Source organism: Odocoileus virginianus, chromosome 1 (genome assembly GCF_023699985.2).
Source record: "Odocoileus virginianus isolate 20LAN1187 ecotype Illinois chromosome 1, Ovbor_1.2, whole genome shotgun sequence".
In the NCBI taxonomy this organism is placed as follows: Eukaryota; Metazoa; Chordata; class Mammalia; order Artiodactyla; family Cervidae; genus Odocoileus; species Odocoileus virginianus.
This window is the reverse complement of record NC_069674.1, coordinates 5,965,267-5,989,722: the sequence shown is the minus strand read 5'-3', so window position 1 is coordinate 5,989,722 and position 24,456 is coordinate 5,965,267. Positions and strand designations below refer to the sequence as shown.

General features: G+C 65.7%; 1 protein-coding gene across 5 annotated transcripts in view; it reads left to right on the top strand.

Moving 5' to 3' along the window:
• Positions 1–598: 598 nt before the first annotated feature.
• Positions 599–24,456, top strand: part of AGAP3 (ArfGAP with GTPase domain, ankyrin repeat and PH domain 3) — a 28,372-nt gene continuing 4,514 nt past the window's right edge. For 2 of the 5 annotated variants that reach the window (XM_070454230.1, XM_070454182.1), the window contains exons 1-11: positions 599–1,514; positions 2,840–2,898; positions 3,165–3,252; positions 3,471–3,556; positions 3,696–3,837; positions 4,275–4,409; positions 4,538–4,665; positions 6,174–6,332; positions 9,786–9,878; positions 14,110–14,214; positions 20,274–20,442. In XM_070454230.1, the coding sequence (XP_070310331.1) occupies positions 614–1,514; positions 2,840–2,898; positions 3,165–3,252; positions 3,471–3,556; positions 3,696–3,837; positions 4,275–4,409; positions 4,538–4,665; positions 6,174–6,332; positions 9,786–9,878; positions 14,110–14,214; positions 20,274–20,442 (2,065 nt within the window). In that variant the 5' untranslated portion in view covers positions 599–613. Of the gene's footprint in view, positions 1,515–2,839; positions 2,899–3,164; positions 3,253–3,470; positions 3,557–3,695; positions 3,838–4,274; positions 4,410–4,537; positions 4,666–6,173; positions 6,333–8,610; positions 9,587–9,785; positions 9,879–14,109; positions 14,215–20,273; positions 20,443–23,369; positions 23,490–24,456 lie in introns of those variants that run through there. The other 3 variants (XM_070454169.1, XM_070454190.1, XM_070454292.1) reach the window with 3 other exon arrangements.

Genomic DNA, 24,456 nt, shown 5'->3' with positions numbered 1-24,456 from the left:
GGTCATTAACAGAAGAGCTGACTGAAACAACCAGCAACTGGGACTTGCAAGTTTCCCAACCTCAGACTGAGCCAGGAGCTAAGACAGGATCACCTCGTTCAGGCTCCGTGTTTTCCAAATAAGAAGCCCTCAGTGTAACTCCTGACTCATAATTTAGGCTTTTACCAGCTCCTACCCTGGTGGATCATCTTCTGGTTCTTCCCTGGAGAAAAGAGCGAATGGCCCACTTCTCTCCAAAACCGAGCCCAGCGCATGGTATGGCCAGGACTGTTATTTATTTGGCCTGCTCTTAATGACAGCTCCTCTCCTACCTGCCCCAACTGAGGAGGAGACCTGGGCTGGAATTTCCTGTTTTCTGAGGGCTCGGGGGCCGCCGCCGCCGCCGTTCCCGGGTGTTCCAGGCCAGGCTTGCCGCCTCTCTCGGTGCTGGGCTGGCTCCCGGCCTCTCCAGGTCTGGGCTTGCCGGCTTGCGAGGTGGAGGCGTTGAGAGACTCAGTCGGCAGACACCAGGTGCCCAGAGGCCGGAGGTCCGTGCGCCCCGGCCGCGGCCCCGGCCCGGGCCCAGCCCCGCGCCCCTCGCCATGGGCCTGGCCCTCGCCTGCGGGCCCTGAGCATGGAGCGGGGCTGGCCCCCGGCGGACAGCTGCAGCCGGGAGCGGCCCGCCGCCTGTCGCCGCGCCCTCAGCGTCTGCGACTCGCTGGACCTGCACGGCGCCCCGGCCGGCCGCGCCGCCTCCGCCCTGCAGGCCGCCCTGTTCGCTGCGCGCGAGCAGCCGGCGCGGCCGCGGAGCGTGTGCTCTGGCGGCCCGGGGCCGCCGCCGACCCCCGCCGGCGCCCGCAGCCTGCTGCTCGGACTCCTGCGCCCGCGCCTTGGCCGCCGCGGCACCCCCGACGGCCGCGCGTCGGCTCCCGGGCCCGCGCCCAGTCCCGCGCCGAGCCCCGCTTCCAGCCCCGCGCCGGCTCGCCGCAGCCGGCCCCGGGCCGCCCAGGTGCCGCGGCCCACCAGCATGACGTTCCTGGAGGTGAACCGCTTGGAGCTGGCGGCCGAGGCCGAGGCCGCGGGCGCGGGGCTGGGTCGCGCGGGCAGCTCCGGCTTCCTACGGGGCGCCTCGCTCTGGAGCAGCCAGCGCTGGCAGGTGCTGCGCGGCGGCGGTGGGCGCAGCGCCCCGAGCCCCCGGCGCGGCCTGTCGGCGCTGAGGAAGAGCTTCAGCTTCCGCCTGCGCCGCGGCCAGGAGATCCGGCGCGCCGAGTCCGGGCTGCTGCCCCGCGCGCGCACCCGCAGCGACGGCGACGCCAGCTCCCTGGGCGCCTTCCCCAGCCGCCGCGACCTGCTGTTGGGCACCGAGGCCCCGCGCGCTGCGCCCGAGCCCGGCCGCCCCCGCACCGCCGCTGGCCTCTGGAGGCTGCTCACCAGCCGCTTCCGCCGGAGGGAGCCCGCGCCCGCGCCCGCGCCGTCCGAGCCGCTGTGGAGCCGCCGGGCGGCCGCGGCCCCCGGACTCCTGGGCGCGCCGAGCGGTAAGGGGAAGCGTCTGGGCCTGGTTGGAGTCCGGGCTTGAGAGCGGGTGTGAAACAAACCGGACACCTACCGGGAGAGGTGGGCGTGCCGTGAAGGCGGGGGCCGTGGGGGGGGGGGGGTGTCCGCCAGACGGGGCTGGACCGAGTGGATCAGCGCCCGGCAGGGTCTGGGGTCGCTGTTGGGTCTGAAGACGGTGGCTGTGGCAGAGGCAGGCTTCCTGGTGGGTCCCGGGAGGGCCTCCCTCCCGTGGCCCTAGTGAAGTGGAATGAGAGCCGAACGGAAGGGCGCCTTTCTTTCTCACTTTTGGAGACCCAGGAAGGGGCCCTGGGAGGGATGAGACTCACTCGGAGCTCGGGCCGGCTCTGGAGGGCGGGGAGGACGAGATCAGCAGCTGCTTTAGCTCCCAGGTGAGGCTCTAAGCTGCTTTTGCAGATGAGTTTAGGGACTGGACCCGCGAGTCGTAACTACTCTTGGAGGCAGCCTGGGGAGGGGGCGTGAGCCCCGCCCCCGTAGCTTGGTCCCTGCAGAGCTGCCTGGAGCCGGCCCCAGGATGTCCGTGCCAACCAAGAGGCTCAAGGAGAGGGGCCGGCCCTGGCAGGGGCTCTGGGTAGCGCCCGGGTGAGGCAGGAGCTGGGGATGGACTGGAAAGGAGGAGCGCTGGAGGCGGATCTCGGAAAGAAAGGGGGGTGGCTCCTGCCAAGGAGGAGCCTGGGGAGGACGGCCGGCTGGGAGGGGCAGACGGCTCCCTGTTGGACCGGCCTCTCCCCAAACAGGGCCAGGTGAAGGGCTCCGCCCTCCTTGCTCACCAGGAATGTAGTGGGTGGCCCCACCCTGCGAGGGTGAGCTGTTCCTACTGGCTGTGGAGGCGGGCCCCCAGCCCAGCTTTGGGCCTGGCGGGACCCACTGGAGCGGCCTCTCACCAGGCGGGGGCGTCGGCCTGGAGTGACTCAAGGTAGTAGCTTGTTAAGAGAGCAGTAAGAGAAGGGATCCTGTCCTCCCAGGCAGGAGAACTGAGGGCTGTCACCCCGCTGTTCAATTCACAGAGAGCATTCTTGCGGCTCTCTAGGAAGCTAGGGGCTTCCAGGTGGTGATAGTGGTAAAGCACCCACCTGCCGCTGTAGAAGATGTAAGAGACATGGGTTCAATCCCCGGGTGGGGAAGATTCCCCTGGAGGAGCTTGAGTGTGCACAGGGAACTAGGGCTTGAGGGTGTTTTCTGGCTCTGGCTTCGCAAGGGGGCCGGGTTGCGGAGGCAGCCAGCTGGTGGTGGATAGCAAAGGGGCATGTGCCATCCCAGTCCTGATGGGTGGCCTTCTCTCCTGCAGACTCCTTTGTGAACAGCCAGGAGTGGACCCTGAGCCGCTCGGTGCCGGAGCTTAAAGTGGTGAGTGAGGCCCATGGGAAGCACAGGCAGCCCTGGGCTGGGGGTGCGGGCTGGATCGGTGGGCCGGCGTGACTCCCCCCGACCACCCCAGCTTCCAGTCCCCTCCGTCTCCAGGCTCAGCCTTGCCCCACGCCCGTCTCTTCCTGGTTTCTCTTGCCTTTCCCATCCTCGGTGCTGGGCCGTCTCCTCCTGAGTGGATCAGCCTGTCCTGCCGTCCAGTGTCTGTCCGTCCCGCCCTCTGACCGCTGCTCCTTCCTCTCCCGCAGGGCATTGTAGGGAACCTGTCTAGTGGGAAGTCGGCCCTGGTGCACCGCTATCTGACGGGGACCTATGTCCAGGAGGAGTCCCCTGAAGGTGAGCGTTAACGGGCCGGCCCCGGGCCCTGCGGCTGCGCTCTGCCCGCCCCGTCCCTGTTTCCCACTGTCTGTGCAGGGGGCTGCAGCCCCATGTCTCTCCCCATCCTCCCGTCTTCTCTGTGAGAAGCTGTGGGTCCCTTCTTTGTGTGGCCACCCCTCACCCCCACCGTGGGCTTGCTCTTGTGGCTTGGGGCCTGACCGCGTGCTTTGTCCTAGGGGGTCGGTTTAAGAAGGAGATTGTGGTGGATGGCCAGAGTTACCTGCTGCTGATCCGAGATGAAGGAGGCCCCCCTGAGCTCCAGGTAGCCCTGGCCCGTGGCACCCCCTGGTTTTCGAGGTTCCCAGCTGGGACCCCGGCAAGATCACATGCGGGGCAGCAGTGGCAAAGTTCGCCTGTGCCCAGGTGAGGGTGGTAATTCTGCTCCGTCCCCCCTCCCCCAGTTTGCCGCCTGGGTGGACGCAGTGGTGTTTGTGTTCAGCCTGGAGGATGAGATCAGCTTCCAGACAGTGTACAACTACTTCCTGCGCCTCTGCAGCTTCCGCAACACCAGCGAGGTGCCCATGGTGCTGGTGGGCACACAGGGTGAGCGGGCCTGCTCGCTGGGGCGGCGCGGCGGCTGTGGGTCCCCGGTGGGCCGGCACGAGAAAGCCTGGCCCTCAACCCCCCCTGCCCTCCTGGCGCTGATCCAGCCCTTCCGGTGCGCCAGCCCCACACCCCCACCCCGAGCAGGCACCTCCTCTCTGCCCCCTACACACTGGGTCGGCCCCGGCTCTGACCCTGCCGTCCGTGTGATGGCCATGTCCCGCAGCACTCTGAGATGGACACCCGAAGGGGCTGGCTCATTTCTACTCAGTGAGTCGGTGGCAGAGCTGGAACAAGGCCCAGACCCCCGTATTCTCGTGCTCCGTGGCGTCTGCCACCTGGGCTCTTCGCCCATCCCACCCTCCAACCAAACGGCCCAGCGCTCAGCTCATCAGCCGGCTGAGTCAGCCCCCAATCCCCCCCTCCGTCTCCGACAGACGCCATCAGTGCCGCGAACCCGCGGGTCATCGACGACAGCAGGGCCCGCAAGCTGTCCACAGACTTGAAGCGGTGCACCTACTACGAGACGTGTGCCACCTATGGGCTCAACGTGGAGCGCGTCTTCCAGGACGGTAACTCAGCGGGTGCCAGGCACTCCCCCAGAGGGGGGTCAGGCAGGCTCTGGGGAGGGAGGAGTCGGCTCTAAGTGGGGGTTCCCCCGCCTCCCCAGAGGGGTCATTGACTCTGCTGTCCCCTGCAGTGGCCCAGAAGGTAGTGGCCTTGCGGAAGAAGCAGCAGCTGGCCATCGGGCCCTGCAAGTCACTGCCCAACTCCCCCAGCCACTCGGCCGTGTCCGCCGCCTCCATCCCAGCCGTACACGTCAACCAGGTGCGGCCAGCCCCCCGCACTCCCCCCGCTGCACGCCCGTTCCACCCCGCGCGGCCCTGCCTCTCCATTCCGTCTGTCTGCCTGCCTGTCCCCACCGCGTCTGCTCTCCTGCCTTGCGGATGGTTTGAAAGCACTGGCTCGGGTCCCCTTAGCCTGCACGCCTGGCCTGGCCTGGCCTGGCTCTGCCACTTGCGCCCCGCGGTCCCTGTCCTCCTGTTCCCAGCTCTCCTTGCTGCTCCACACATCTCACCCTGCAGCAGCCGCTGCTGCCGCCTAAGCATTTGCTCTGGTCAGCCAGGGTTAGCGCGGACTCATTATGCACCTCCAGAGGAGTCCCTGGAGGCCCGCCCGCTCCTCACCTGCCTGCCCCGGCCCCCGGGTTTGCATTTAGAAGGGCAGCACTTACCCCACAAGGACCAGTGGCCTTTGTGCAACGTGGGGTCCGTGGAGGGCGGTGCCTGAGCTGGGTCCTGCCGTGTCCCTCCCAGATTACCCCTTGGACACCTGCCCGCTGCCAGGGTCTACTGCCTGGTCAGTTCTGGGCCCTTGACGTTCGTCCCAGGCCTTCGGTAACTGTGTTCCCGGACTCAGCCTCCCGCTCTGCGGAGAGCCATGGGCCAGCACGGGCGTGCGTGCTGAGCGGTCAAGTCCACGCTGTTCCTCTACTTCTGCCAAGGGCCTTTGTCTTTGCAAAGGCCTCCCGGCCCCCAGCGTCCTGACGGCCTGGTGGGCTTTTCCAGGGAACCCCTCGCTTTACAGCTGTAGAAGGTCTCAGGGCTCCCCTGTAAGAAAGGGAGAGCCATACACAGGTAGTCTCCACTGTCTCTGAGCCACTTGGCCTTGCAGCAGAGTCAGCTGTGCGCAGGGGCCCTGCCCGCCGGGACAGGGGCGGCAGCTCGGGTGTTGGCCCGGGCCCGGAGCAGGCTGCTGGGGCAGAGCGTGTCCTCTACCTAGTGCCCCGTCTTGTGGGCTGTCGGGGGTGGCCTTGTCATGCCTCCCATTGCTCCCGGAGCCGCCACCAGCGAGCATCGCTGTGGGTGTGTGTCCTCCGGTTAGCAGCCTTAGTCACTGTTCGCTCCCTGCCCAGCCCTCCTCCTCCCCGTATCTCACGCCCTGTCACACACAGGGCCTGGAAGCCAGCCTCCCCCTCCCCCTGAGCCCCACCCGGCCTCCGGCAGCCTCGGCTCTTTGTCGCAGGCCTGGGGAGCTCATCCAGGGTGACCTGTCACCCGGTGTCATGCCTAGCTGTGAGCCAAGACGCCGCAGTCTTGTTCTTTCCCGGCCCCTGCCCTTGACTCCAGCCCTCTGCCTCTGATTCAGCTAGGGGCCCTAGGCAGGGGGTAGAGGGTGGGCAGCCCAGGGCGGTGACCGTGGCGTCCCACGGGCCTCCAGGCCTTTGCTGCTCACCTCCTTGGTTAGCCTCCGTGGGAACCGACGGCCCCCCTGCTCTGCCCCGCGAGCCCCAGGCCCCCGGGGCCGGCCGCCCTGAGAGCCCTCTCTGTTCTCAGGCCACGAATGGCGGCAGCAGCGCCTTCAGCGACTACTCGGCCTCAGTCCCCTCCACGCCCAGCATCAGCCAGCGGGAGCTGCGCGTGGAGACCATCGCTGCCTCCTCCACCCCCACACCCATCCGCAAGCAGTCCAAGCGGCGCTCCAACATCTTCACGGTACGTGCCCGTCCCTCCCGCCACCGACCAGGCAGGGCCGAGCCCCCAGCCTCCAGGACGCTGCACCTGCCCTCTCTGCACCCGCACAGACACACGCCGCTCCCGGGGGCAGCTCCGTGCAGGCGCCCCCCATCTGCACCCAGACTGTGATCCTCCGTGGGCTCCGTGCAGGCGCCCCCCCCACCCCACCTTCCATCAGCACGCAGACTTTGATCCTCCTGCAAGCCCGAGGGGCCGCCCCCAGCGCAGCCACACAGAGACCCTCCTCCCAGCCCCTCAGCGCTGTCCTGGCCAGCTGCAGGGCTCTTTGGACCCGTCTGTTCTCTTAGCTCCGAGACATCCTGGATCCCGCCCTTGTGGATCCAGGCCCTGGGTGGCTGGCCCGAGGCCGCAGGAAGCGGTAGATGGCAGAACCAGAGCAGGTCCAGGCCTCCCAGTCCGCCTGCACCCCCCACCCACCCACCCCCGTTCTTTGCATTCCACCACGCATTCCCCACCCCCCACCCCCCCCGCCCCCCGACTGCTGCTGTCGGCCCAACAGAAGGCCCAGACGTCTTTCCCCAGGCCCCTGTGTCTCCCGAGTCCTGCCTTGGTTTCCCACCCCCCAGCCGCCCGCCACAGTCTCTGCTCTCAGCCCCTCCATGCAGACCCCCAGCCCAGGGTCCCATGAGCCTCCTGCCGCTAGGGCCCTATACGTCACCTCTTGGGGACCAAGCCTGCATCTGGCCTGCAGACACACTGTCCAGCGGTGGGGCTTGGCTGGACCCTCCTGGGAGTTGTGGGCCCGATGAGGTGGGCGCGCCGCCCCGGGCGGACCCGCACGGGGAGATCGCCCTGTCTCTCTGCGTCACTCCTCATCCCGCGCTCCGAGCGTTGGGGCTCGGGTGTCGGTCAGTTAGTCCGGCGCCTGGCCAGGGTCAGGCCCCAGCCAGGCCCTCAGGAACCCAGCTCAGACAGAGCCAGTGCTCCCCAGGCCTTGCCCCTGCATCCTCGCTGTGCGTGCTTCTGCCTCGTCTGCCTGCCTGTCCCCTGCGGCCCTGCCCCATGCCCTCCATCCCACTGACCTCTGCCGTGCGTCACCCACCACCCCCAGCCCCGACCCTGCCTGGGCTCACAGCTTCTCATCTCTGTTCACGCCTGCTGAGACACACACAGCACCCCGGGCTGCCTGCTTGTGCGTTAACCCTCTTGCGGCCGCCGTGGGGCCCATGGACGCCTGGGTCTGCAGTGACAGCCCTCTGTACCCGTGGTGCCCGCTCGCTGACTTCCTGCCCACCTGCTCCTCTTCACCTGTCCCTCCCCTCCCGCCTTCCTCTGCTGCTCGCCCGGCGCCTCCGTGTACCCCGCCGCCTGCTCCTCCGCGCCACCTTCACGTTGCCCCCTCGCCGCTCCCGTCCTCCACGGCACAGCCGCCCCTTGAGGCCTCTTTCATTCTCTCCATCTTCACTGTGGCGACCTGATTTTTTTTTTGTTTTTTTTCTCTCCATCGTTTCCATGGTGACCTCACTTGCGCCATTGTCCTTGAGGGAGCCTCCAGATGCGCCCGGGTCTCTCGAGGTGCCTCTCGGGATCTCCCCTTCTCATCGTCGCTGCTGGGGTGGGAGGGTGGAGGGTCCCCCCCTCTTGCCATCCTCCGGCAGAGCCATACCTGCCCCTGTCCCACCCCCATGACTTTCCTGCTGGACGTGCCGCTGACGTCCCCCTGATCTCTCCCCTGTGACTTCATGTCCTTGTTTTTGTCGCTCCTTTCGCCCTGGTTCCCCGTCCCGAGTGGGGTGCTCACCCCACACCCCCCGCCCTCCTCTGGGCTCCCAGGGGTCCTCGGGTGGTTATGGGGGGGGGCCTCTCTGCTGGCCAGCCTGGCTGGGACAGGCCTCACGTGAAGCCCACTCCCCACGATCGGCTCTTCCGTCTGGGGGTGCAAGGGGCAGAGGCCACAGTGCCCAGGAGAGGCCCCCGGAGGACAGGCACTGATAACAGAGCTGTCCGTGGGCAATGAATGGCCCGGCTCTCCCTGCTGGCCTGGCTGCGGCCCCCGGGGCCTGCTCCTCGGCAACCTGGAGGAGCTGGGGGAGGGACGTGGGGCCCGGAGCGCAGCGCACCCCCTTCCCTGCACCCCGATGGACCGCCGGCCTGCAGCCTCTCTCCTCCTCCTCCTCCTCTTCGCCGCCTCTCCTCCCCGGGCGCCCAGGTTCTCTGCCCTCGTCACCTGCTGACCCACCGTGTGCGCGGCTCGAGTATAACTTGCCAAAAATCTCTATTCTTTCGATATTTGCAGATATGTGCCACTGTTTCCAACTTTTCATCAACAAAAAGGCCTTTCCAACTCCTTCCAAATTAGAAGACCAGGTGGTGACACACAGCACCTCTGGACATTGTCCCCGTTGCGGGGCCGGGCCCTGGGACTGCTCTCAGATGAGAAGCGGCCGCCGTGCTCCCCACTCCAGAGACCCACAGGAACCTTTGTAACTAACCCCCACACCCCCAGGCAAGGCTAGGAGCCGCCGGAGCGCGCGGCCAGCCCGGCGGAACGCACGGCGCCAGGCTCTCGCCGCATGGAGAAGAAGGGAGCTCGGCCCCTGTCCCCGCCCGGCGCGCCGGCCAGCGACGAGGCCCAGAGGCCGGGGCGTCCGGCGCCCGGCCGGCTGGCGGCCCAGCTGCTCCCGGGGGTGCTCCCCGCCCCTCCCCTCCTCTGCTCCTTCCTGCATGGACTTCTCTGCTGTTCCTGCTCCGCTGGACGCCGCCGCCTCCTCCTCCTCGCCGCGCTTGCCTTCCCCTCTCTTGGCCCCCCCCACACCCCGTTTCCTAGGATCCGCATCGGGCCGGGCTCTGCCCCAGGAGCCCCGGCAGGGGCGCAGGGCCTCCTCCGGCCCGTCTCCTCTCTCTCTCCATCCACTGTGCCCCATCGGGCCTCGCGTCCGCTGAGCTTGGCACGCCGTGCTGCCGCGTGTGGTGTGTCTGTGCCCGCGGACAGGCCGCGGCCGGCTCTTACTTCTGGACTTTGCTCTCCCCCGCCGGTGGTCGTGCCCCGTGCTGCTCCCAGCCAGCCCGCAGCCTCCACCGTCCACCTCTCCTCTCCGGGCCCCTTCCCTTCTCTTAGGCCCCAGCCTCCCTCCGGCCCCCCCTGGGCTGCGCGCTCCTCACGCCCTCGGTATCTCGTGTCCTTGCTCTTTTGTAAGGGGCGGGCCCGGCCCAGTGATGACCTGTGCTGCTCTGTATGGTGCCGTGTGTAAGAATAAACACCCGTTGGAATACTCGTGGTCTCCGTTCCTTCCCAGTCCCGCCGTGCCCCCCACCCCCCACCCCAGCCCGGCCCTGCCTGGCTGCTAGGGCCTGTCCAGGGGGAGGGAGGGATTCGGGGAGGGTGGGGTGCTAGCTGGGGATTCCAAGCGGGCAGCTGAACCCCCGCAGCCCCTGGGGCCCCTCTGACACGCCCTTTCTCTTCTCTTCCAGTCTCGAAAGGGTACCGACTTGGACCGGGAGAAGAAGGCCGCCGAGTGCAAGGTGGACAGCATCGGGAGCGGCCGGGCCATCCCCATCAAACAGGTCAGTGCTCCCTTCCCCTCGGGGCTGGAGAGGAGCGGAGAGGATGCCCCGGCAATGCTGGAGGATGGTTCTGGAAGATGGGAGAGGCCAGTGCCCCCGGCCCCTGCCAGGCCTGAGCTGTTGACACACCCCTGGCAGGGATGGCCCTGCCTGTTCACCCTCATCACCACCTGGGGGCAGCAGAGAGCCGCCCGCCACCCTCAGCGGCTCTGCATTGGTGGAGGTGATTCTGGAGGTGCCCGGCCCTGCAGGAGGACTTGGTCTCCCCTCTTCCCTCCCCCAGAAGGGAGAGAATTCACAAAAGAGCACCCTGAGGAGTATGGGTTGAGAGGGCGTACCAAGGGCTGGTCCTACCCTGGGTTCACCGGCAGAGTCTTAACCGGGTGAGCCTCTTGTGTGTTTGAAAAGAGGAAACTTGGTCTTGATACAGTCTCTGGAGTCACTGCCTGGTAGGGCGCCCACACCGCCTGTCCTGGGTGACTTTGCTAGAGAAAGACGTTGAGTGACAGAGTGGGGGGTCTCTGGTGATGGAAGGCAGAGTTGCTTGCTGGTGTGCTGGGCAGGGCTGAAGAACCGCCGAGCTGGACGCAGTGGAGCGAGGAGGTGTCAGGCAAGAGCCTGCTGGCCCAGGTGCCCCCAGGGATAGCCAGCAGCCTGGTGGTTAGCCTGCTGTGTCCCCAGGATGCTGTACTTGGCACAGACACGTCTTCCTGGGAGCCGGTGTTTAGAGATGTTCTGTGTCTACGGGAGCCGTGATGTCCGTGTTTGAGCGCAGAGTAGACCTGTGTGGCCAGAGGACCTGAGGTCAGCCTGGTCAGGGGTCCTGTGATCAGGTCTGGCCATCCAGGCTGGGGGCTTCTGTGACCAGAACCGTGTTAGGGATGGGGGTTTCTGACCCCACGGTGAAGGGCCATGGCAAACAGAGAATGCTGGAAGTGTCTTGGGGGCCAGAGGACAGAGTGGGGAGCACTGGGTTTGCCTCAGTGCTCCAGAGGTGTCACAGAGGAATGCCCCATAGGGACCCTCCCCGGTGGGCGGGGAGATGGGCTGGGAGGATGGCAGCGGGCAGTCTCCTCCCTGTTTCTCTGTGTGTCTGGGTGCAGAACTGGCCCAGAAACCTGTTGATGGCCTGTCTCTGGGGCTGTCAACCCAGGCCGCCTCGCAGAGCCTCTTGCCAGGCCAGGCAGTGGGGACCTGTTCCAGGCAAGGGACTGTCACTCCCTGCTTTGTGGCGTGTGCTTTCTGAGTATACACACAGGCACAGGTAAACATTCAACCAATGCAGCGCTTCCCCCACCCACCCATCCAGCCACCCGTCCTCACTTTGAGATCAGTCTAGCCCCAAACGCACCCTGCTTCCTGGCTGGGGTCTGGCCTAATTTATCTCTCCCTGAATCCTGAACAGGGAGGGGAAAGAGGATCTGAGCGGTAGGGGATGAAGCCCCGAGAACTTGCATCTGAAGCTCCCGACTGACTGGAGGGGTCAGCGAGGTCACTTGAGGACCCCAGACCCCCCTAAACTCAGGGATCCTCAGGAGGAAGGGCCTGGCCAGGAGGCTGAGCCTCCACACTTGTATCCAGTCACCAGGGATCACACGGGGGGGCTTTGGGGACGTGCCTACCATCCGATGGGGCCCGCCGCACTCTCATCTCGCCTAGGCTGGTGGCCATGCCTTGCGCCCCTCCCCGCCGCCCCGGACCGGGGCTCACTCCTTTTGGACCGGGGCTCACCCCTTTCGCAGCCCTCCTGTCCCGCGCTTCTCCCGGTTCCTCGCTCCCCCTCCCCCTGCTCCTGCTGGGAGTGGAGATTGCATTTCAGTTGCCATTTGCATTCCCAATCAATCCGGACTCCGCAATTAAGCCGGCTGGCGGAGCCGGGCGGGAGGCGGCGGGGAACGGGTCCTCTGGGGGCTGTCGCCCCCGCGCACCGCTCACATTCCGCCCCAGATTGCTTCCTGCGCCGCCGTGCGCAGCCGGCCTGCCCAGGGAGGGGAGCCGGCGCCCCCAGGGCGCGGGGAGGGCCAGGCCGAGGGTGGCCCGGGGCAGGTGGGTGGCCCGGGGCAGGTGAGCGGCTGGGGCCAGGCGGACGCGTGGGCGTGGGCCGAGCCCCCCTTGCAGCCGCGATCACACGCCCCCAGCCCCCCTGGCCCGGCGCTCCTCCCACGACCCCGGCTAATGCGCGCCTAACGCAAGCCGGAGCCTCATTCCCACGGTCTGGAGAAGGGCCGGTGGAGGAGGGGAGAGACTTCGGGGCAGAACTAGTCCGCCCTCCTCCGCTGCCTCCGGCATCGGGACTCCGGATCTCCTGCTGGGGGGTGGGTTGGAGGTGCTCCTAGGTGAGTCTGCGCATCTGAGACGGAGGCCCAGGCAGTTTCCGGGACTTGGGGGATGTTAAGAGCTCGTGGGTGGCAGAAGGCAGTGTGAGGGGGGGTCCGTGAGCCGGGCGGACCAGGAGGGCACGCGGTGAAGGTGAAGGGACAGAGCAGGGAGCTCCGGTGTGAAGGCGTTTGGGACAGAGGCCCTGGTGGCATCTCCTTCGGAGGCTCAGGGAGCAGGTGGGAAGGGAGGCGGGGGCTGGGGCCCCTCCCACAGCCCCTCCCAGCAAGAGGAGCCTGGGCTGCCTCCTCCAGAGGCCGGGCCCCAGTCCTCAGGGACCCGGGTCCACAGTCGGCGCAGAGGTAGCGGCTGAGCTGTGCCCACGTCCCTGGCCTGTGAGGGGATGGGTGCCATGCCCCCGAGGCAGGTCACCAGGGCTCCTTCAGGGACCACCAGCCCGGAGCCCGCCGTCTTCTGGAATGTTCCAGCCACCCTGCTGTCTAGGAAAGGTCTCAGTTCACGCCCCTAGTCTTCAGAAGCTGCTTGTGAGGGAAGGGGACCAGGTCTCCACAGTGTCCTTAGACGGCCCCACCTCCTCCAGCCGGAGGATGAGGGAGGAAGGGGTTAAAACACCTGTTGAAAAGCAGGACTGGAGGCCTCCACCTCCGGCCACTGAAGTGGGAATCCCATGCCACCTGCTTGCTAACGTGGTGCTTGCTAATGTGGCCGTTGCAGGGCTGAGCCTTCCAGTAGGAGGCCTGAGCAGGGGAGGGTGCCCTGGAATCAGGGTTTTACCCCCACTCTCTGTCACACTGAGTCTCCTGACCCCCATTTCCAGCTTACCTGAGGGCAGGGCACCCCCTCCTGAAGGAGAGGCCCTGAGCTCCTCCTTTGTGACCCCCTTGCAGGAGGGGGGACGCTGGGGGACACTCGGTGTGCTGATCCATCCCACCCCCAGCCAGGGCCATCCCACTGTGGGGCTCTCCCCTGGGAGTGGTGTATAGGAATCTCTGGGGAGCACTGCCTCTTCTCAGCGCCCCGAGTTTGGGGAGGGGGCCCACAGCAGTGATGCTGGTCTGGGGGAACCTGCCACCCGGGCCTGTCTGTGTCCCATCCCGACCCCGGCTTCATCCTGAGGCCGGTCCCCTGTGCTGGCTGCTGTCTCAGGAGCCAGAGGTGGGTCGTCGTTAGGGGAGGGCAGCAAAGACTGTCCGGGCTGTGGGCGGTCTTTCTTGGTGGGGTCCTCCCCCCCGCCCGCTCTCAGCACCTCCGACAGCCACAGGGTCTCTGCTGGCTTTTCCCCACCGTCCCCTAGTGTGTTGCTGTGCTGGGGGGTGTTGATGAATAACACTCTGAAATCCCGGCCCTCATGGGGCCTTTGTCCATCCTGGGGCCCATCTAACTGCCACACACAGCATCCCCTCCGCTCCCATGGGAGATTTGGTTGCCAATCTGCATGGCTGGAACTCCCCACTGCCTGCTTTGAGGAGACGGGGGGCATTCTGGGGACACTTAGGTGCTTGTCTGCCCTATTCTGAGGCTACTATGGGGATTAGGAGGCCAGGGCCCCCTGAGGTCTCTGTGTTCCACTGCACCCCTGGAGATCCTGCGAAGCCGCCCAAACCCACGCCTCCCACTGTGGATGTAGCCCCACAAGCTGGGGTAGGGGGCACCCCCACCAATGGGACAGTAGTCCACGGTAACTGGACAGGCGGCCCTGAGTCCCGTGGATGGGCTGGTCCGGGCAGCCCTCCCTGGTTCAGCTTCCGTCCCGCACGGCGTCTCTGGGCCCACACGCACAGTGACCGGGGAGGACGGGGGTGGAGGCCCATGGGGCCCGTGGGCGCTGAGACCCTCCCCACGCCCTGTGACGCGCGGGCCTGGCTCCCATCTCTGATGCAGCCTCTGTCCCCAGGGCATCCTGCTCAAGCGGAGCGGCAAGTCCCTGAACAAGGAGTGGAAGAAGAAGTATGTGACCCTGTGTGACAACGGGCTGCTCACCTACCACCCCAGCCTGCACGTGAGTGGGGGGCCTGCTGCACCTGGGGCGGGCTGGGCGTGGGGCACCAGGCAGACATGGAGAGGCTGGACTCCAGGGCCGGAGGGGAGCGTGCCTGAGCTCCGAATGTCCTGCCCTTGGGAAAGGGCTCGGGGGCCCACATGGACCCTGAGGCCCGGTGCCCGGAAGCTCCGGGTCTTGGCCAGGCCCTTTGGAGTAAAACCACGCCCTGGGTGGTCGCCCCAGGGGCTGGACTAGTGTGCAAGTCGGGTTCTCCATCCACCACTGGAGCTGTTTTAAGAGCTGGATCGGGCCTGTTTACATGGAGTTGCTCACGTTTGGGGGGGTCGGGAGGGGAAGGCGGTGTTGCCAACGCTCCCCACACCAGGTGGGGTGCCCCTGGGCTCCCGGGACAGTGGGGCACGAGAGGGCCGTTAAGCCCGGGCTGCAGAGGGGAGCCTGGGGCCGGAACAGGCCCCCTTGGCGCGAGGCGCGTGGGGGCGCGGGACCTGGGCAGAGGGGTCCGGAGGGGGTGGGGCATGGTGACTCGGGGGGGCCCCTGTGGCGGCTCCCACACTCTCCCCCCTTCCCCTCACCGCGTGGCTCCAGCGCACAGCTGTTACCGGAATCCATCTCTGTCACCACCCCACTGCGGGCCTAATGAGTTCTCCCGCGAAGCCCCTCAAGCACAGCACGCGGGCCGGCCCCACCCCGGGCCCCGAGGCCCCCGGGCCAGCCTCAGAGGGGCCCCTCGCCCGCCCCTGAGTCTGCATAAGGGTTGTAGGGGGCCCAGCCGAAAGGAACTGGGGTCCATGCACAGGCTGTAGCCCAGCCCCCCTGAGGGCAGCACCCAGGACCCCAAGAAAGCCCGCAGGCCTGGGGTGGGCCCTTCCAGTCAACCCGGCCCTTCCCCTCGGCTCGGGGGGCCTCACTGCACAGGGTGGGAGCAGTGCTCAGATATCGGCTTGGGGGGCTGGTTAGATGAGGGGCCTCGGCCTGGCGACTTCGGGGGCTTCGACACAGAGGTTCCTGGGCATCGTCCTTGCCCCTACTCTGGGCTTCTCTTCCCCAAGTCCTGCCGAGTGCATGCGTCCTGTCCATTCCATGCATCCTGCCGAGTCCAGAGGTGGCAAGGCTCCCCACAGAGCCCTGATGAGGGGCGCGGTGTCCTAGGAAGCAGGGATGCTCCCTTCCCTGTATCCCCACCCCCTGACCAGGAAGAGGAGCGCAGTGTCCCCAGGGAAAGGGCCTGGGCCTCCCAGCCCCACTGCCTACAGCTCCTGCCCCGGCGCTTCCCAGCTGCGGGGCTGGGAGCCCGGCTGCAGCCTCTCTTCCCCACCCGTGAGGTCCACCTGCCTTCTCTCTCTCTTCTGCGTCCTCAGTCTGCCCTGCTTCCTGCTGCCCTGGCTGGGCACTCGTGCCCCCTGGGTGGCCCCGAGCCCCGGAGGAAGGAGGCAGGGCTAGGAGGGGGGTGTCTGGGGACAGGGAGGGCGGGGCCCGGGGTCGTGTTTGGTGTTGGTGGCGGAGAAGGGAGACACCCTGTGGGGTGGCTGTTTTCACACGCAACTTCCCTGGTGGCTCAGCTGGTAAAGAACCCACCTGCAATGCAGGAGACCTGGGTTCAATCCCTGGGTTGGGAAGATCCCCTGGAGAAGGGAAACGCTACCCGCTCCAGTATTCTGGCCTAGGGAATTCCATGGACCATATGGTCCAGCGGGTCGCAAAGGGTCGGACTCGACTGAGCAACTTTCACTTCACTAACAACCTGAAGAGCGGAGCCCCGGTGGGCTTTGTCGACTCCTCGGTCATCCAGCCAGTGGCTCATCAGTGACCTGGCCCCCCCGTGACTTGAACTGTAAGCGTCACCCAGAGTTTTCTGCACAGGCCAGGAGCACCTCCCCTCCGGGCTGCCTGAGGGTCCCTGGAGAGGTACCATCAAGGCAAGTGAGGCTGGCTGGATGGCTGCTGCGCTTGGGAACTGAGTGGCCAGTGTGCCTGGCTGGGATGTGGTGATGCTGGCTCCAGGCTGTCCCTGCTTTGCTGCGAGGTGAATCTAAGAGGCCGCCGGCTCCGCAGGCGCGGTGAAGAGGCTGAGAGCATGGCCTCCCCGTCGCTCAGCCCTTCAGTCGCTGCCCTCTGGGCTCCGGGTGCACGTCCTCCCCCACCCCACGCCGGATTCCCCGGGCACCTGGCTGGTGCAGATGGCAGGTTCCCAACCCTGTCCACGCTTCTCTTCTTGTCCAGGAGACCCGAACCAGGTTCAAAACCGTGGTAACAGTGAGAGCACCAGTGAGGCCAAGCCCAGGGTCTCCGTGCAGGCCCCCCGGGGTCCGAGGTCCCTCCTGACGGAGGCTGCTTCGCTCCGTCCGCTCCTCATCTCTTGGTGTCCCCGCCGGTGGCCGCCGAGCTCCTATTGCCGGCTTCCCTGCCTCCATCCCCCTTGGCCATGTTTTCCAACCTGAGCAAACTTTCCAACCTGAGCAAACTTCCCAGCTGCCGGCAATGAGTGGGGACCCGCTCTCCCTGGGAGCCGTCTGCTCCCCTTGGAGGCACCCTCCTGTTAGGAAGCCGGCGGAGGAAGGCCCTCCGGGAACTCACTCCGGGCACACACTCCCCCTCCCAGGAAACCCGAGGGCAGGGGCGCTGGGGACTCGCCTCCTGATCTGCAGGCCAGTCGGGCTGGTGGGACCCGGGCTAGTGGGACCCGAGGGGCTCACGGAGGAAAGGCTGGTGGGCAGGTCTCGAGCCTCACGCCTGGTCCTTGCCGGGGCCCAGGAGAGCCCGCCACAGCCTCCCCCATTTTGCAGCCAGCGGAGCCATTCACACAATCACCTTCTGTTAATTCTATCTGCAACATCAATTAAATTGTTTGTAGAAACTAATTGAATGTGGCTTAATCACACATCTTAATAGCTTTCCACGCTCTGAACTCGTTGTTAATTCCAGTAATAAAACGAGATGAGAACGCTGGCTGGGTAATTAGTGAGGAGGCTGGGGAAGAAATTGCTGTTTGATGGTGGGTAATAAAGGCAGCCGTGGTGACCGCTCTCCGGAGCCGCCGCGGAGCTCCCCCGTTCTGCTGACGGAGGGAAACGCTCCCTACGCCCCGTCCGCCGCCGCCTCTCTGGCTCACCCGCTGCAGTCTCCATGGGGGACCCGGAGCTGGTCCGCCCCCACCCCTGGCTGGCTGGGTGCCGGCCTGTTGGGTGGTCAGCGCTGCTTTCCCCCTTCCATTGGTGTGTGGCTCTTTGGTCCCAGACGGAGTCCTTCTGAGCGGCTCTGGTTTCTTGGCCTGGGGTCAGCTTCTCCCCCACTCCGCCCCGACCCATGTCCCAGCCTGGGGAGCCCAGGGCTGTCGCGGGGCCTGGAAACTGTTGCAGCTGCTGTGACCTCCTTGCGAACTAGAGCAGCCCGAGCCCTGCCCCCGGGAAAGGGACCACAGCTGTGTCTTCAGCCCTGCCAGCTGTTGACAGTCGTCTCGAGCTGAGATGCGACCGTGCGTGGGGACCCGGGATGCATTGCGTGTGGAGCCGATCGGAGGGCCGTGGGGGCCTGGAGTGCAGGGGCCGCCAGGATGGTGGGGTGCACCCTGGGTACTAGGCAAGGCCAGAGGGCCAATGGTGATGGGAATGGGGGTGGGCGGAGTTGACTGGGGAGGGCTCGGTCTGGGGTCAGAGCCCTGGCAGCGCGCAGCAGAGCAGGGGTGGGAGGTCGGGGCGGGGGGGCCCTCCTGTGGTGGAGCCTGCCCTCGTCCGTGTCTCAGCGATGCTGTTCTGTGCTTCTGAGACACCCTGGGAGCCGGGTGTGCCCGAGTCCAGGCACCTGGCCCTGTCCCTCACCAGGAGGCCACAGACGCGGAGCAGAGCTGCAGGGCAGGGCGCGCCTCCTCTCTGGCTGGTGGGGCCCCTGTGGTCCTTCTGAAGGGTTTCCCAGGTGGCTCAGCGGTAAAGTGTCCACATGCAATGCAGGAGACGCAGGTTTGATCCCTGAGTTGGGAAGATCCCCTGGAGGCGGGCTTGGCAACCCACTCCAGTATTCTTGCGTGGAGAATTCCATGGTCAGAGGAGCCTGGCAGGCTACAGTCTGTGAGGATGCAAAAGAGCTGGACATGACTGAAACGAGTTAGCATGCACAGGCCCGGCCAGGCCTCTGGGAGTTGGTCCGCATGCTGGCATCAGGGTGCCCCGTCCTCCCCATAGTCCTCCTGCTGGCCCCAGTGATTCCTGCAGGGAACAGCAGCCTGCGGGGGGCAGAAGCGGAGCAGGTGCTGGGTTCTCTGCTCCCTTGATCTCACTCCTTCTCCTCTTCGGAGACTCGCACATTCTCTTGGCTCCTTGCAGCCAGGTGACCCCTTTCTCCTCGAGGTCATCTCGGTTGTTCACAGGGTGAGGGTCAGCCTGGAGCCCCTCATCAGCCCGCCCTGGCCAGCACTCCCTGTCAGCTCTTTTAAGCAGAGGACATCGTCCCTCTTCCCTGAAGCTGCAAGATGGGAAGGCAGGAGAACTCCTGGGAACAGGCAGTGGTGTCCCGGTGGGTGCGGTGAGAGGGCTGGGACCTGGAAGGACACAGGCTGAGCCGGGTGCTCAGGGAAGCACCCTGCATGCAAAATATCCCAGAGGCACTCCTGATGACGGAGGAGAGGAGCCCGTCCGAGTCCAGCTGGTGAAATTCCCTCCAGAGTTAAGTTGGCCACTGGCCTGGCTTCTGCCCCCTGGGGAAGGACTGCCCAGGAACTTGCCAGGGCCATGGACGAGGGAGTAGCACCCCAGATCAGAGCAGTAGGGAGACCAGGCCGGGCTGGGCGAGGTTTTAAGCAGAGGGAAGCCAGAGGGAGGGCAGGGCTCCACCCTGCATCCCCCAGCCTACCTCTCGCCAGGTGCCACCCCCCGCCTGGGGCAAGGTGAAGACAGCAGGCATGATGGGGTCAGCACCCAGCTGCTCCCGCTCTTGAGGTCCCTCCCCCTTTATCCGCATCCAGCCCTCCAGGTGCTGACATGAAGGCAGGGCTGGTTCGCTCCAGGGCTGAAGAGGAGGTTCACTGGGGACCTGAACAGGCTGGGCTTGAGTCTGGCTCTGTCACCTGCTGATTGTGACCTTGGGCAGGTTATCCGTTGTAAGGATAACCTGTTTTTCCATCTGTAAAGCGGGCACAGTAACACCGTCCTCCTGGGTCGTCGGGACACTCATGTGAGGCAGTGTGTGAAATACAGACGTGATGTCAGCTGTCGCTTGGGGGACCCCTGGCGCGTGGCTGGGTGGGCCGTGTGACGTTAGCACTGATTACTCTTCCTGCCGCTGGGATGTCCACTGGTATCTGGAACTGTGCACTTGTTTCACTGTTCCTCAGGACGGCAGAATTGAAGGCTTCCCTTTAACTATTGGACAAATATTTATCATCAGGCATCAGGGCTTCCCTGGTGGCTCAGATGGTAAAGAATCCGCCTGCCATGCAGGAGACCTGAGTTTGATCCCTGGGTTGGGAAGATCCCCTGGAGAAGGGAATGGCCACCCACTCCAGTATTCTTGCCTGGAGAATTCCATCGACAGAGGAGCCTGGTGGGGAACAGTCCATTGGGTCGCAAAGAGTCAGACAGGACTGAGCACCTTATGTACCTTCGAAGGACTAGGCGCTGCTCTAGGCTGGGAAAGTCCTCCAGGCCCCAAATAGTGGTGGGAGCATCTGCAAACAGGGCCGGGGTCCTTGGTGACCAGCCACCCAAGGCCCAGGGCAGCCCCATCGTCCACGTCCCTAGGGACCGGGCCCTCTCCTCGGCCATCCGGCTCCTCTCCGAGTCCCATCTCAGGTCAGTACTTGGCCTCCTTTGCTTTGCATCCTGAGCCGTCTTCCCTCAAGGAGCCTGAGTGTCACTCCTGGCCCCAGACCTTCTGTGGCCCCTGCTCCACTCCCAGCAGAGCCCCCAGAGCCACACACAGGCAGACCTAGAAGGGGGTGCTGGGGGCTCCACAAACATGAGCAGTGCGGGGAAGAGACCCAGGAGTCGAGAGGGTCGGGACGGGGTGCTGCGGAAGAGTGACCTGTCCTAACAAGTCTCCCCCCCATCTTGTCCATGTGGCCCCAGGACTACATGCAGAACATCCACGGCAAGGAGATCGACCTGTTGCGGACCACCGTCAAGGTGCCTGGGAAGCGCCTACCGCGAGCCACGCCGGCCACAGCCCCTGGCACCAGCCCCCGGGCCAACGGGCTGGCCTTGGAGCGGAGTAGCACACAGCTGGGCGGGGGCACAGGTGAGGGGCTGCTAAGGTGGGGGCATGGGGCACACTGTGACGGGGGGGGGGGGCCCTGGGAAGGTAGGCGTCGGGGGGCTGCATCCAGCCTGGGCCCTCAGAGCTCCGGGCAGGCTCGCACCGAGTATCAGGCTTCAGGATCAGCCCAGCTAGCACGTTGGCCAAAATGCAGCCCTTGTGGGGTCAGTAGGGGAAGCGGCCAGTGGACAGCCTGGCGGATCAGAGCAGGGACGGGAAGCCTCAGGCCGACAGGTGGTGTCAGTGTCCAGAGCGGGGCAGGCGATGGGGGGCACAGGAACCAGGGCCACATCTCAGCCACGCTGGCCGAGCGAGCTGCCTGGGGGTCCGAAGTGCCGGGTGGGGTCTTTGTTCAGAGGCTGTGAGGAGAGCAAGACGGTGCTTGTTTGAGGCAAGGGTCCCCGCCCTGCCAGGGTACCACCCTGTCTGGAGGTGCTGAGGGGTCAGGGGCACTGGCACCGCTGATTGAGGGGTGCCGGGTGTGCTAGCCCTGACGTTGAGATCGTGATCCCATGTTATGGATGAAAAAACAAAGGTTCAGAGCGGTTAAGTAACTTGTCTGTAAAATCCCCCAGAGGGGCTTCCTTGGAGGCTCAGTGGTAAACAGTCTGCCTGCAATGCAGGAAACACAGGTTCAGCCCGTGGATTGGGAAGGTCCCCTGGAGAAGGAAATGGCAACCCACTCCAGTATTCTTGCTTGGACAATCCCATGGGCAGAGGAGCCTGGTAGGCTACAATTCACAGGGTTGCAAAGAGTTAGACACAACTTGGCACTGAAGTGGTAGAGAGGGGGTTGAACCTACATGCGCCTGACTGGGGCAGCTATGTGCTTCCACTCAGCCTTCTCGAGCTCAGAACGAGGCCCTTGAAATAGGCAGAGAGTGAGCTAGTGGACGGGTGGAGGGAGGGACGCTAAGGACAGGAAAACAAGAAAGATGGGTAGGGTGCTCAGAGGCGCCGGCGGGGGTGCGCTTGGGGGCGAGGGGGCGGGTTCGCTGGCCTGAGGACAGCGAGGGCAGCCTGGGGGTGCCAGCCTGGGGCTTCTCAGGTGGCACCAGAGGGCAGAGGATGCGGAAGTGGATGGAACGGGAGCCCTGCTTGCAGGCAGCCAGCAGGGGCACAGCTGGCTGCTTCCTTGGAGGAGGGACACCCAGGACCCTTTGTCCTGCCATGTTCCCTGAAGGCCCCCACCTGGGGAGCAGAAGTGGGGTGTGAAGCAGGGGTGTGGCCCACGCCCCTGTGTACCCAGCCGCGCCCACCGACGGCTCCCCAGTGTCCCCGGAACACGTGGCCGGGCTGCCCCCCGGGGCCGCGTCCCCCCTTCACACCGCCAGCGACCTCGCGCACACTCACAACGCGTCTCCGCTCACCGGGCGATGTTAACATCTCATTATCTTTGTTACTGTAATTACATTATCCGCTGCTTTATGCAGAATTATCCTCCGAGGACTAATTGATGGCTCCATGTTTAATTCATTAATCATTAGCATCAAATTCGACAATTACAGTGCACACTGATTGTGGGATTGCAGGCGTAATGAGGGGAGAATTAACAAAGAAAAGGGAACGCGCCCGCCCTCCCTCAGGGTTTTAGGTTGGGGGGCTTGGGAGGAGGAGGTTTGGGCCTTGTGGTATCTTTGGTTAGGGCTGGGGTTTGGGGGGGATTAAGACCTGGAACCTCAGGGGAGATGGTGGGGGGGCAGGAAGTCCAGCCCTAAGGCTGCTGCTCCCCTGGAAGGTCTCCTGACTGGGCTTGGCGGGCCGGTGAGGAGGCCACCCCAAGAAGGGCTGAGTAGGCAAGGACCTGTTAGGCAGAGTGGGAGGGGGGGTAGGATTCCGGAGAGAGGAGCCTCAGTGTGTGGCCGCGAGGGGCTGGCCCACACCGGTGTTAATCAGCGCTTGCTGTGTGTCTGCTCCCGCCGTGGGTGTCAGGAAACACAGAACTCGCCCCACCCTGCAGCGTCCTGCGGGCCCCAGAGCATCGCGGGCCCGCATCGTGTCACGGCTGTGACACGGCCGTCTGTTCCTTTCCCTTTTAGGGGCTTCCGCTTCTTGCAGACACTTGCCCCTTGTGCTTGTGGGGCTGGTCGGGGCCCCCTCCGTCAGGCTTATCCAGCCCCGGGGGTCTCTGCCTGTCACGAGCACCCAGCACCCGGCTGCTCCCCCCCACCCCACTTTCCATGCAGACCCCTGGGTGTGACCGCTGGTCCTCAGACTTGCCGGCCGGCCGTGGCCTCCTGGCCTCAGGCCCCGCGGGGTCTCAGGTCAGTGTCCGAGGCGAGAGGGCTGCGGTTGCCCCCGGGGGCCGTCCACAGTGACTGATGAGCCAGGGAGAGCCCTGCCACCAGCCCCCCGGCGCTCCTGGAGCCGCCGCCCCGTTCCCCTGGCTCCGTCGTCCTTCCCCCAATGGGAAACGAAAGATTAATTTTCTGCAGCCCAACAGGATAATTACTAATACTAATTAGACATAATTACTTGAATTTGATACACTTATTTCTCGTCAGAACGGCAGCAGAGCTGAGGCACAGCCCGCAGCGTGTGTGGCCTGAAGTGCGGGCTTTGGGGCCTGACCAGCAGGGTCGGCTCGGGCCGTGACGGGGAGTCAGCCCCGCTGTCCCCCCGGCAGCGTCTGGCTGTGCTCACAGGGTGGGGTGGAGAGGGGACACGACATGTGCAGGGAGCTAGGCGGGGCGTGAGGTCTGAGGCCGGCCTGAGCCCCCCACCCCAGTTCTGTGGTGAGCCTGGCAGGTACTCGGTGAACCCAGGAGCCCCTCGTTTTTTTTCCCAGTGTCCTGCAGGCATCTCTCAAGCTCTGCCCGTAGGTAACTGTGCTTTCAGGACGGCCTGTGGGCCACCCTTCCCCAGGGCCCCTCTCCGTCTGACCCTTCCCCCCAACCCCCCGTCCCCAGGTACCCCCCACCCAGCCAGCAGCCCAGCCTGGGCCGGTCCGCGCCCCGAGGGCCTGCACCAGCGTGCCTGCTCTGTGTCCAGTGCCGACCCGTGGACTGAGGCCGCTGCCCTGCCCCCAGGTACGCAGGACCCGGTGAGGCTGAGAGGGGAGTGGGGGTCCCCCCCACCCGCCCCAGAACAGCCCTCCAGGGCTCGGGGAGGCCAGGCGCTCCTGGAAAACAGCGAATCAGGGTGGCCACCCCAGGCCCCCACCAGCGGCCGGCGCTGGAGACCCTCCCTGCCTCTGCAGCCCCCCTGCCCACCCTCTGCCGGCCCCAGGCGGCGCTGGTGGTGCTGGCATCGCCATCAGCCCCCCGTGCAGCCAGCTCATCAGCCTCGCCGCGGGGGGACGGGGAGGGAAGCCGGGGGGGGGGGGGGGGATGCTGGGGGCTTCAAAGACAGGAAGGGGGCCCTGCAGACAGATCAGGGAGTGGTCCAGAGAGTCTCTCCCCACACTGCCCCTGCGATAGTCCGAGGCCCTTCCCCGACCTTCCCACGTCCCTCACTCTCTTTACGGGGGCTGCTGTCTGGACCTTGCTCACATGGCTCTTCTTGCCCTTACCTCTCCCCTGTGTCTTCAGCGGGTACCTCACTCTCACCCTCGTCCTGCCCCTCAGCCCCGATCCATCAGTCAGCGCAACTCCGCGAGGGTGTGGGCGGGAGGAGACCCACCCCCTCCCGGGGCTGGTGCACCTGCCGTCCCTCCTCCTCTGGGCAGCTGAGCATCAGCTGCTCCCAGAGACCCTTCGCAGGTCCCCACTAAGCCCCCCGCCCAGCTCGGACAGCGGGAGGGGCTGGCTGCCCACAGCCCGGGTCTGCCCCACCTCCTGTGCCCAGCCCAGGGCCCCCCGGGGACGGGGGGTGGAGGCCTGGCCAGGGCCGGTCACCGGCCAGGGCCGTGCCGGCCTCCGGCCTCCGTGGGCCGCTCTGTTGAGTCTGGAAGGAGGCAGGCAGGCAGGGAGGGAGGGCGCCGCGTGTCTGCCTCTAATGAAGTTTGACATTTAGTGGTGAGCGCCGGGCGGGGTGCGGGAGACGGGAGCTTGATTA